Here is a 13,149-nt window from a genome sequence, read left to right on the forward strand (position 1 = left end):
TAAAACTAAAATAGGTAAAAAGTCATTTTTTTTATACAGGTTTTTCTATAAAAACTAAAAAATAACTAAAATAGTGAATTTAAAACTAGCAAACACTTTGAACCGAATTCAGGGATGCTACCGTGACTAGTTATTTTGGGGAGTTAGTTAAAAGTTATTTTTTTAATTTTTTTGATTTTATTTTTAAAAAAATGTGTAAAAAATATATGGTGATGTGATTCAAAATTGATTAAAAGTTGACTTTTGACTTTTAGGCCTCGTTTGGGAACAGGCTAATTTAATAACTTTTTGGCTATTTGGCTAAAAAGGTAGGTAAAAAAAATTTGTATGTTTGGGATGACTTTTTAGTTAATTACGAAAAGATGTGCAAAAAGTAGAGAGAAAAGAGAATCTTTGACTTTTTGGTATGGGTTGTTGGCTTTTAGGCTAATTCAGTAACTTTTTGACTAATTGACTAAAATAGCCTCTTGCCAAACGAGGCCTAATCAAATTCTCAAATTGAGCCCAAGTTATAGCAGCGATGTGTGGTGTCCTAGTAAGGATTTTTTTCTAAGTGTTTTTTCCTTATAATGCGAACCATTGATGTTGTAGAGTTTGTTGAATAGATTCTCTGTGCAAAAAATTAAATTAATTGAAAATTTATACTCTTATAATAATAGCATATTTGTTTTTTAAAAAATAAACAATTAATATAATCTTGATAATTTTTTTAAAACAATTTGAATCTAATTATAAAATTATTAATTTCAGATTAACTTAATTTTTTTTATTATAAAATTATTAATTTCAGATTAACTTAATTTTTTTTATTTATATAACAAACCTTATAAATTCAAATCATTAAAAAAATTAAAAGCAGATTCCTGCTGTATCCCCAAATTCGTTAGAACCCGCTAACCTGACATCAAGTCTGCAAGACTGTAGTAGCTGGAGAGAGAGAGAGAGAGAGAGAATGGCAGGGCATGAGGAAGCAGACAATGCAGAAGCCATAATCACCAGAATCGAGCACAAGTCTCGCAAGATCGAGAGCTTACTCAAACAGTAAACCCTCCAATTTCCATTTCTACACATTCACACACACATATTCATATGGAAAACCCTAAATTCGATCTGGGTTTTGTGTGTTTTGTTAGGTATAAACCAGTGGAAGCTCTCAAGACAGCTCTCGAAGGCTCGCCTCCCAAGACCAGAGACGAAAGATGCAAGGTTAATTACTTTTTTTTTTTTTTGATTTTTTTGTGATTTGAAATTTGAGAAAATCTGATTTGGGTTCTGGGTTTTTTTGTTTTCAGTCAGCGAATTGGATTGTGGTTCATAGGGCACTTATGGCTATCAAAGATGTGGATGGGATGTTCTCTTCTCTTGATCCTGAGTACTATGATATTCTCATGAAGTAAGTCCCTTGAATTTCTATTTGCCTTTTACATTAGAATGATTGTAAATTGTAATTGAATTGTTTCCAATTTGAGGACAATGAGTTGCTGATCTTGCCCCTCAACTTTCTATAAAAAGATAATTTCATTGCAAACAACACAAAAGAAATAAATCATATTACTAATTCATTGTATGCCAAGAAACTAATAGTGACATTTCCTGAACTTGGGTTCACTTGCAAGAGGTTATTGGGTAGATGAATTTTGCTACTTTTTGCATCCTCTATTGACTCATTTCTTAAAGCAATTTGAGGATTCATTTTATAATCATAAGAAAAGATGTTATCATTTCCCAGAAGATCTTCTATGTGCAAGTGAAGCAAATTTGTGGGGATTAGTTGTATTGTTTCTAACCAAATAGGTTAATTTAGGTTGAAGGCTCCAAATGTGTCCTGGCTGAGGGCACTACTTGTTGCAAATTGGGTATGACAGTCTGGGTCTGTGTTTTAAGGAGAGCTATTTACAGGGTTGATACAGGAGACATCTCTGCATTCATTCTTTCATCCACTGATTGGTAGAGGACTCTAGCTTGTAAGTCATGGAACTTGCAAAATAAACCAAAATAATTTGGGTCCACCCCAGCTCACATTACAACCCAAAACTACATAAAATGTACGTTAATAGTGAACTTAAAAAAAAAGCATATATGCCCCTGATGACAGATGAGAAAACTTGTCTCTATAGATTAATCAAAGGAGTACAAATATATAAGTGCTAATAGAATGAAACCCTAACAACCTAAAGGTCTAAACTAACCTTAATGAATAATATAAACTACAATAAGTCACACCCCCCTCAAACTGAGAATGCGAGCGCAGAAAGTATCGAAAGTTTGCCAAGAAGAAAACGAAAACGGACAACAGTGTGAGTCTTCGTAAAAAAATGGGCCAACTGAAGAGAAGAGGGAACAAACGGGAGAGTAATAGTGCTAGCCTGAAGATGTTGTCTGACAAAGTGACAATCTATTTCAACATGCTTGGTCCGCTCATGGAAGACTGAATTATGGGCAATCTGGACAGCACTCTGATTATCACAATACAACGGAGTTAGATCAGAAAGAGAGACACCCATATCAAAAAGAAGCCATCGAAGCAAAACAATCTCGGAAGTAGCATGAGCCATGGCACGATACTCAGCCTCAGCGGTGGAACGAGCAACAACAGACTGTTTCTTACTCTTCCAGGATATGAGAGAATCGCCGAAGAAAACACAAAGACCAGAAGTAGATTTGTGATCAGAGATGTCACCGCCCAATCAACGTTAGTATAGGCATGAAGAGTCAAGTCCGAAGAGGCAGATAACAGCAAACATTGCAACAAAGTACCACGAAGGTAGCGCAAAGTACGAAGTAAGGAAGCCAAGTGTGTGGAACGAGGAGCAGAAACAAACTGACTGAGAATGTGCACAACATAAGAGATATTCGGACGAATAATGGTGAGATAAACAAGGAACCCAACCAACTCGCAATACAAAGTGGGATCCTCAAGAGGAACGCCATCAGAAGTAGAAAACTTAGCATGCAACGCAAGAGGAGTGTCGACAATTTTCTCATTAGTGAGATTGGCACGAGAAAGAATATTACGAGCATATTTAGTCTGAGAGAGAAGATACCCAATAGGAGAAGTAGCAACCTCAATACAAAAAAAATACCAAAGAGACCCAAAATCCTTCAACTCGAACTCCTGAAACAACTAATGCTTAATCTCCTCAATAATACTATAATCAGAGCCAGTGATGATCATATCATCCACATATAAGAGAAGGAGAACAAGGCCAACAGAAGTGCGCCGAACAAAGATAGTACAATCATGATGACTAGGGCGAAACCAAGCTGAAGTGCAACAGAGTGAAATCGCTCGTACCAAGCATAAGGAGACTGTTTGAGACTATATAGAGCACGGCAAAGACGACAAACAACACCAGGAGGGTGAGAGAGACCTGGTGGAGGGTGCATATACACTTCTTCAGCAAAATGCCCATTCAGAAAAGCATTTTTGACATTTAGTTGAAACAAAGGCCAATGATTGGCAGCGACAATAGAGATAAGAGTGCGAACAGTAGTCATCTTGGCAACGGGGGCAAAAGTCTCATCGTAATCAATCCCATACTTCTGGGAAAAGCCCTGGACAACCAAACGAGCTTTATACCGTTCCAAAGACCCATCAGAAAGGGTTTTGACCTTATAGACTCATTTACAGCCTACAATATTCTTGTCAGCAGGTATTGGAACCAAATCCCAAGTCTGAGTGTTAGCCGAAGCAGTTAACTCGTCGTTCATGGCAGCAATACAATTGGGATCATGACAAGCTTCCTTGTAGGACCTGGGCTCAAAATATGTATGAAGACAAGAAAGAAAAGACTGATAGGAAAGGGAAAAACATGTATTACCAAAACTATACCAGTTCGGCGGATGACGGTCTCGTTTTGGAAAGCAATGTGCAGGAGGAGTGGGATCCAAAGAAACAACTGGAGGGACAGTAGAGCTAGAGATAGGCAAGCTCGGGAATGCTTTGCAGCGCTGATAAACAAGAAGAGAAGCAAGGGAAGTGAGAGTTGGAGAGGAAGTAGTTGGTGAGATATCAAAAGTGCTAGTAAGTGGCAAAGTAAAAACCTCAACGTCAGAAACAAACTCATTAGGAGAAACATCAGGAGGAAATGGGTCAACATGTACCCATTTATCCTTAGTAATAGGGACAGGGGTGGAAGGTATAGTGTAGTAGGGTAGTTTTTCTAAAAAGGTGACATGCCTAGACATATATAGCTTTTTGGTGGTAGGATCATAGCACCGATAATTTTTCTAATTAATGTCATATCCTAAAACGACACATAGGACATAACGAAACAAAGCTTAGAGTGCGCCCGTTTAGGAAGGAGCACAAAGCATGCAGAACCAAAAATACGAAGAAGAGAATAATTAGGAATAACACCAAAAAGACGCTAATACGGAGATAAGTCTGAGAGAAGAGGAGTAGACATCCGATTGAGAAGATATGCAACATTGAGCACAGCTTCTCCCCAGAAAACAGAAGGGACAAAAGACGAGAACAACAAAGAGCGACTTGTATCAAGGAGATGGCGAATTTGCGTTCAGCTCGACCATTTTGTACAGGAGTGTCAGAACACGAAGACTGATGAATAGTGTCATGAGTAGCTAAATATTCCTCAAACTCAGACAAGTAATACTCACTCCCCAAATCAGAATGAAGAACTTTAATGGTGGTAGAGAACTGAGTGTGAATCATAGAGTGAAAATTAGAATATATTTTGTAAAAATCAGATTTTCGAGTTATCAAATAAACCCAAGTAAACCGACTATAATCATCTACAAAAGAAACATAATATTGCGAACCACCTTTGGTAACTATAGGGGAAGGACCCCAAATATCAGTATGAACCAATTTAAAAGGAGAAGATGAAATAGAACTACTTTTATTAAAAGGAAAAGCATACATTTTAGCTAGTTTACAACCACGACACTCAGAAATATCATTAATGGAAAAATTGCCTAAATGTACAGACCGAATTAACATCCTCAACCGATCACTCGACAAATGACCTAACCTATAATGCCAAATATAAAACAAAGAGGACTTATTGTTTAAACAAAAAGAAAACAATGCAGTAAAAGACATTTTTGGAGGAACATGCAAGTTGTCCAAGATATATAGTTCCCCAACTCTACGCCTGATCCCAATCTGCCTCTTGGATACCTGATCTTGCACAACACAATGAGAAAAAGAGAAAACAATATTAAAACCGGAATCAGATAATTGACTAATAGAAATAAGACTGAGTGAGAGGTGAGGCACATAAAATACAGGAGAAAGAGACAAATGGGAAGAGGAAATAGAACCAATAAAGTGTACAGGCATAGAAGAACCATTAGCGGTAGCAATAGTGATAGAAGGAGAGACACAATTACCGAGGAGGGATGCAAACAGGGGTCATATGATGTGAATAACCAGAATAAACGATCCACAAAGTGTCGATATTACCCGAAGAGGATGAACCAGACAAACCTAACTGAGTGGTAGTTATAGCGGAGGCCTGGGACGAAAGATTTGGATTGGCCACCATGAAAGACTTGAATTGCTCAAACATAGACTGCATATTGGAAGATGGATCATTCTCAGAAACTGGTGCAGAAAAGGTGGCAGATGAGTGAGATCTTGAAAATGTCGGCTTAGCAAATGGTGGACCAGATGAACGACTCTTGGGCTGCAAAAGTTTAGGGCATGTATGTTTCCAATGGCCTTTCTGATGACAGAAGCTGCACTCATCCATGGAAACCCGAGACTTGGGCTTACCAGTAATCTGAAATAAAGGAGAAGATACGGTGGGCAAGAGTGGAGAAGTGGCAAAAACTGACTGAGAAGCAGGAGCACCATGAGCCACCTTAAATCAAGTTTCTTCCGCAATAAGTTCACGGGCAGCACCATTCACAGAAGGCAAGGGAGACCGATGAAGAATAGCTCTCTGAAGTAGCTCAAATTGATCACGAAGGGCCATAAGAAATTGAACAAGATGTTGCTTCTCCCGATACTTGGTATAACTATCAAGTAATTGCAAATCTAATGGTTCTATCAAGGCAAGCTGATCCCAATAAGTAGTCATCTCATTGTAGAACTCCTGAATGGACTTATCCTTCTGACTATCATTGCGAATAGACATCTCAAGTTCATATTGTTTTGCAAAGTTAGACTCAAGGGATATAGTTTTCTAGTAGTCTCAAACTTGTTTAGAAGTAAAATACTTGGAAAAATTCATACTAATGGTAGTTGGAACTGAATTATGAAACCCAATAAGAATTTGTGCATTTTTCTTATCTCATTTAGCAACATCGACCTTAGTTTCTTGGGATTTCATAGGTCTAATAGTCACATCAATAATATAGTTCCAAATGCCTTTACCCATTATAAAATTTTTCATTACATGAGACCAATAGGAGTAATTGGTACCATCTAACTTAGCAATGATAGCTTGCAATTTATCATCAGCCATAATACTATAATTAAGCAACACAGTAGAATCAAAGCAGAGTCACTATTAAATAACCAGAGTTGCTATTGCTATAATTAAAGAACCAGTGAGGTCAAACTTATAATAACCAAAGTTGTGACCCAATCACCCTCAAATTGCAATCAGAGAGAGAACCAAGGCAAAGCAAAGAGAGAGAGAGAGAGACAAAAACTGAACCTAAACCCAGAGGGCGAAGTCGATTTCAGATACCAGGTTTGGAGCAAGGTCGAGCACAAGGTTAGACTTTACTTTGATCATGCGAACTAGAGGGAGATACAGATTACCAATCAGAGTCACATAGAATCGATCAAACCAGAGGTACCAGTTGACGGGTCGAGCTTTGAAGTGCGACGAAGAGAACAGAGAACCCCCGGCGAAGGCCTTGCAAAGAGAGAGAAAGGGACTGCAATTGTCGATGCTTTCTGCGAAAGGTATGCTAACGTCTGTAACTTGGCTTTGATACTATGATAACATATGAGAAAACTTGTCTCTATAGATTAATCAAAGGAGTACAAATATATAAGCCCTAATAGAATGAAACCCTAACAACCTGAAGGACTAAACTATTCTTCATGAATAATATAAACTACAATAATTCACAACCCCACCCAAGACTAGCAACTACGCACCCCATTTTGTAGAAATAAGGTTGACTTCTCTCACTATGTATGTGTGAGTGTGAGTGTGCTTGCACGCTTCCCATTGCCATATGCGCATGGTTGGGAGCATATATGTTCACTTGCTGCCTCGTTATCGCGAGACAATTTTAGGGGATTGTTTCCTCATGACACCTGTTCACACCCAGATATTCCATGCTTTTAGTATTCGTTCCTCAAGAGAAGGCTCTACGTCTGAGATGATATTTTGTTAATCAAAGTATTTGTATTCCGCAAGTTACTTTAGAATTCCTGTTAATAGAATGTAAAGAATTTTATTAGCATCACCATAGGTGGTGAACTTGAGTCAGAAACTTTTAGGCTACCTTGTAATAGAATGTTCCTGAATATTGCTCTAGTGATGGGCTTTACTTCCTCGCATGTGTCCCGTTTTTTTCTTTGTTCCTCTATTATGGTAAATGTTTTATAGTTTCTTCTAAGATGTAGAAGGTTTTGTTCTGCTGCACCAGTTTGCTTTTATGTTGTAGAGGAACTGATGGAAAATATTGTTGTGGGTTGTTGGAAAAAAAGAATGTTAACAAAGGAAGAGAAGCTGGATGAGAGGAAGGAGATGACAAAATTGCCCTTATTATCTATATTATTTATGTCACCAATTATATTACTTAGGCTGTATTTGATTGCGGTTTTGTTAAAACATCATTGGTTGTTTGGTCCTCGAATGGGGAGTGCTTAGAAGGGCTGCACCCATACCCTTTTTGATTAAATATCTGTCAGTCAACCTTTTTATGTTTGGTCTTATCACATTGTATTGGATTATGAGCTATGGTGTTGTTGCCTGTTTCGTTGTGTTATCATTTTCTATTTCCTGTTTTTATTTTGGAAAACACATACTACTGATCTCATACTAATTTCCACTCCAATATAAATATCCTTAATCACTCCACTATATCTTTTTAAGCCCTCCACATACTCTTTGAAGATAACACCTAAAATTTTTCTTCTTTTCTTTTCTTTTAAGTAATACTAGTTTTTCCGTCAAAGTTAATAAACATCATATGCAGGTCTTTGTTCTTTTTCTTTAAATTTTACTAATTGCCTAAGTTGGAAGATCACATTCATCAAAGCATTCTTTTCGTGATCCACTGTGAACAATAGCACTTAACTTCTCTAGGATGAACTGTAACAAGCAATTAATGACTTTGGGGTCCCAGTGGATCCACCATGTTGGTGAATGTGAACAGCGCACACAAACAATGACTTTGAAGGAATTGAAGGTAGTAAATGAATACATTTAAGGATAAATCTCAGAAGTGTTAGTTGAAGATATGTGACAGAATCTTATGAAAGGAATATTTTTTTTCTCACCCAGTAAGTCTTGCTTATTGGATGAAAATCTGTAAGAACAACTCCAGTCTTGAATTTTTGTACTTCAAATCTCAAGCAATTTATGAGAGGTAATTATTATTCAGGGTCACAATGGATTCTCTGTTGTTCAACATGAGCATAGCTCACGTAGCCAAGGATTTTAAGAGGGACTATTAATAGTGAGTGGATAGATTTAGGCCTCGTTTGGGAACATGCTATTTTACTAATTTTTTGGCTTTTTACGAAAGGATGTATAGAAAAGTAGAGAGAGTAAAGTAACAACTTATAGTGACTTTTTGACTAAAATATTAAGCATCTCACAAACATGTCTTAGTTGTACCGGTACATAATATGATGGCATTTGGTTAATTGGATAAAACTCCAGGAGAACAACTTCACTACAACGTTGTTTTAGGAAATGCATAAAATCACAGTGATTCTTAGGAGGTTACCATTTTTATCTCTTCCTCACCATTTTGTTTGTTTTGATGGTCAATCTCATGTCCATAATTATGATGATTCAGAATGCAGAAATTATATTTATACACAAGAAATTTAAGAATCCTTGTGTGTGTAGTATTGGCTGTGGGTTCTGAATTGGACCAAATGGCTTATTGCAGCTATAGCCTCCCTCCCCAACCCAACCCCTCATGGAAGGAAAAATAATAGTTAGCCCTGGGCGAAGGACCATAAATATGACAAGTAGATTTTTTTTCAGTTTCATAGTTGTTTCTAGATAAAACCTAAAGTGTTAATCTTTTTGCCACTCCACTGGGCAATACATCAAACAAAGAGTGGAAGTATTTGGAAGATTGAACTTTCTGCTCTGGGCTAAAGAGGATTCTCATCTAATAACTTTTACTTGTTTCTGATTCTTCATTGCAACAGTGTCATTTGAACATAGTTTCTCAAGGTGTGAGTCTTTGCTTTGGGGGGATACCAGGCATTAACTTGATTAACATAATCTAGAAGCTGAGTACGTAAAATGTGAGCTATTTGCACAGGAAGAGGTAAAGTCATAGCTACCTATACAAGCATTGGATCTTTCAAAACTTCCTACTTTTTCTCTTCCTATCACATTTTCTCAACGTTCTGTAACCTCTTACATGGAAATAGTGTCAGAGTAGAAAATTCTATCAGGCTTGACATTAAATAGGAGTTTAGAAAGAAACATAAATTGACACATTTTTATCCTATCCTATCCTCAATCATGTCCTACTAAGAATTTATGCTTCGAAGCTGCATCAATGTGATCTTCTATCTAAAGTTTTTCATCTTCATAAGATATATAGATGGAATTAACCATTGGTTAATATATCCAAAGCCATTCCGTCATGATTGAAGAAATTGCTATGGATCCAATAAAATATTTATGTTTCAAAGTAGTTACCATTTTGCTAATTTACAAATTGTTTGACAAATTAACAGCTTGAGCTTCTTGTTGTAATCCTTAGGTACTTGTATAGAGGCTTGTCTACTGGAGATCGCCCCACATGTGACCAATGTCTACGGATTCATGAAAAGCTGACAGAGAGAGCTGGATTAGGTTGCATACTACGTTCACTCGCAGACACAGTGAATACTGTTTGATTCTTATCACTCATTGTACAATAAATCAGTTGTTTGTTATCCTTTCAACATGAATGCCAAAATTTGCTGCAACATAAAATGTCAATGACTTTGTTACAAAATTTGTGGAAAATACTTGTCAAGAGGCTTTCAGATTTTCATTCCAAAGGCCTAACTTGCATAGATCATGCAAGAATACACATTAATCCCCTACTATTCTGCATTAGTTATGGATGAATTGACTAGACATTGTACAAGATGAGGTACCATTGTGCATGCTATTTGCGGATAATATTGTCTTACTGGATGAAATAAAATTAGGGGTAAACGCTGTAATCAAGAGGTTTTAAGATAAGTAAGATTGACACTGAATATATGAAATGTAACTTCTTTTTTCTTTTTCTTTTTTTGTTTGTTTAGAAAAATGAAATGTAACTTTAGTATGGAAGGACGGAGACTTTGGTATTGATTGTAATTAAGGCAAGACGAACTAAATGGAGGAACGCATCGGGTGACACATTAGCAAATTAGAAAATTATTCTAATTAAATGTAGTTAAGGTGAGGATGTTAAGATGGATATTTGGTAAATCTAAGAGATATAGGATTAGGAATAAGTAAATTGATAGTAGAGGTAGTACTTATAAGAAAAGATGAGGGACAATATTATAATGTTAACTTGGTTGATGTAATCAAAGAAAATCATGTTAACTATCCTCATTGAAGATAATACTTGGGAATGAGGGTGACCAATATTATGGTTTAACTTTCCATTTTGATTTTGGATTTCACTATGTTGGAGCCCTAATTTTGCAGAATTCACTATTATAAGTTAATACACAAATGTGATGTTCACTCTATTTCCTTATTTTTATTCTCATTTTTATTCAATATCTCATTAATTTTCACAAATTCACTCACAATAATATAGTAAGAGCATCTCTAATGGTAAATGCTATTATAGCATTGTCATTGTTATAATTTGGCAATGAATAGTAGCAAATTGTTAACTTATAGCAATGGTGCTCCAATGGTAATTTATCATTTTAGCAAATTTCAACCAACTTTCCTTCTAATTTTGCAAATGTTATTTGGATATAGGTTTTTTAGTGATTTTTTTGGTCATCTTCTCGATGGACCAATTTTTGCATTTTTCCTCTATGCATTTGCTAAAATGGTATGAGAAGATGAACAAAAATTGGAGGGAGGGAGGGAAATAATTGCTTTGTTGCACTTCATGGACATGAATAACAGCTTCAAAAGCTTGTGTCAAATTTTGACACAAGGTTTCGCATTTTTCAAATTTAGTAGCTGCTATATCTTACCATTGGAGCGCATTGCTCTGCTACAATTGCCAAATTATGGCAATAGCAGCTCCAATGGCTTGCCATTGGAAATGCTCTAAGAAGTTGGGTTTTATATGATTAAGCATATGACAAATAAAAAATTAACGATAATCACGCCATATTACTGTCAGTCAAATTAAAGAAATTTTTTTTACAGATCTTAAACATTTTTTCATATCTAAATAAGCAGTAATATAAAATGGTGTGAAAATTCTAATCACATAGGGATTGTTTTGATATAACTTATTTTGCTGCTTATGACTCTTTTTTTGGGTTAGTTAAATTTTCTTGTAAAAGTCTGTATTAAATTGTTTTATAAATGCTTATAAGTTATTAAGCCTAAAAAAAAATTGATTATTTAAAAATTGAAAAATAGCCATTTTTTGACTTTTTGTTTTTATTATTAATTTTTGATTTATTAAGCTGTATTAGATATAGGGTAAAGTGCCATTAAATCCCAAATTAAGGAATGTTGAACCATTTAATTTTGTCTTTTTTTTTTATGGACCGATTAGTCCCAGTTTAAAATTAAAGACCTTTGAGCCCATGATTTAAAATTAAAGACCTTTGAGCCCATGATTTCAGCGCGTGAATAGAAAATTGTGAGAGTAAATATGGGTTTTACGTTATGTTAAATTTACCAAAATGGTCAAAAGCGTACTATAGTGTTTTTTGCTTGCCCTCCTACGCGATCAAAACGGAAACGGTGAAGATGGAAAGTTCTCGATTTTGATTCCGATGTTATAGCAATGATAGACACTCAATTTCTTTGAATATTGTTTAATTTGATAATGTTAATGTTCATTCCCAAATTAACATTCCATTTTCCCCCCTCCCAAACCCTAGATTGCTAAAAACCCTCTTCTGGCAATACATTACGGTCATTGTGATGTTGGGTCCTTTTGCCATTTTTGTCCAGTGGTTGACAGTGAAGACCACAGCTAAACATTGTCAGCGTCGGTGTTTATTGCTGGCACCCATCGCGACAAGTACGTATTTTGTTGATTTTTTTTTTGTTTTTTCTTTTCGTTACGGAATGGTAAAATGTATATGTGAAGTTATATTCTGAAGCTTGTTTCGATGTGATTATGCGTTATTGTAATGTTGGATTGTACATTGTATGTTACTTTGTAATGTTAGATTTTACGTTGTTGTAATGGCAGGGTGGGAATCAAGTTATATTAAGGGATGGCCAAGTAGTGGCCTTTATAATGTGGTGTTAATTGTGATAATGTATCTGGGTGTGTTATTTAAACTTGGGGTAGTTGCAACAGGGTGTTTGTTATGATTGGGTTGTTTGTGTTGGTCTTGTTGTTTGTGTGTTAATGTGGATGAGGGACTCCTGCCTGTGAGGGTGTGTTTTTGAGTGTTAGGATCTAATGGTTTTGACACTGAAAGTGTTATTTTTTTGGTAATGTTTTTGCCGAACATGTTTGTAAGGTGTATGAAGTAATTTTTGATGTCTTTTGTTGAAAGAAACCACACAGCACGTCAATCGCATAAACTCAGAATTGAACAACACCACCCAAACACTCATGTATAATCCTAAAGCAATCCACACCAAATTCATGTTAGAAAAATAAAATATCAACTGGGAAACGTTAAAAACTCTCAAAACAGTTCATGCAATCCCCTCATAAAAAAAACAGTAATGTTATAACATTGCCATACCTACATACAACAAAAAAAAAAATCAAAATGAAATCACAAATAAAGGTAAAGAAGTAAATTTCAAACTCAATAAATCAAATAAAGGGTGTTTTGAAAAGATGGTAAAAAGTTGATTTTTAACTTTTTACCAA

At 35.7% G+C, this 13,149-nt stretch overlaps 1 protein-coding gene across 1 annotated transcript; it reads left to right on the forward strand.

The window, feature by feature from the left end:
- The first annotated feature begins 841 nt into the window (after positions 1 to 841).
- On the forward strand, positions 842 to 10,164 carry CRK (ARP2/3 complex 16 kDa subunit (p16-Arc)). Its single transcript, XM_028236818.2, has 4 exons — positions 842 to 1,041; positions 1,134 to 1,206; positions 1,293 to 1,393; positions 9,889 to 10,164. The coding sequence occupies exons 1-4, from the start codon at positions 953 to 955 to the stop codon at positions 10,022 to 10,024; spliced, it is 399 nt and encodes a 132-aa protein (XP_028092619.1). The 5' UTR covers positions 842 to 952; the 3' UTR covers positions 10,025 to 10,164.
- Positions 10,165 to 13,149: the final 2,985 nt, after the last annotated feature.

This window comes from Camellia sinensis, chromosome 2 (genome assembly GCF_055761805.1).
Source record: "Camellia sinensis isolate YWXY chromosome 2, ASM5576180v1, whole genome shotgun sequence".
Classification (NCBI taxonomy): Eukaryota; Viridiplantae; Streptophyta; class Magnoliopsida; order Ericales; family Theaceae; genus Camellia; species Camellia sinensis.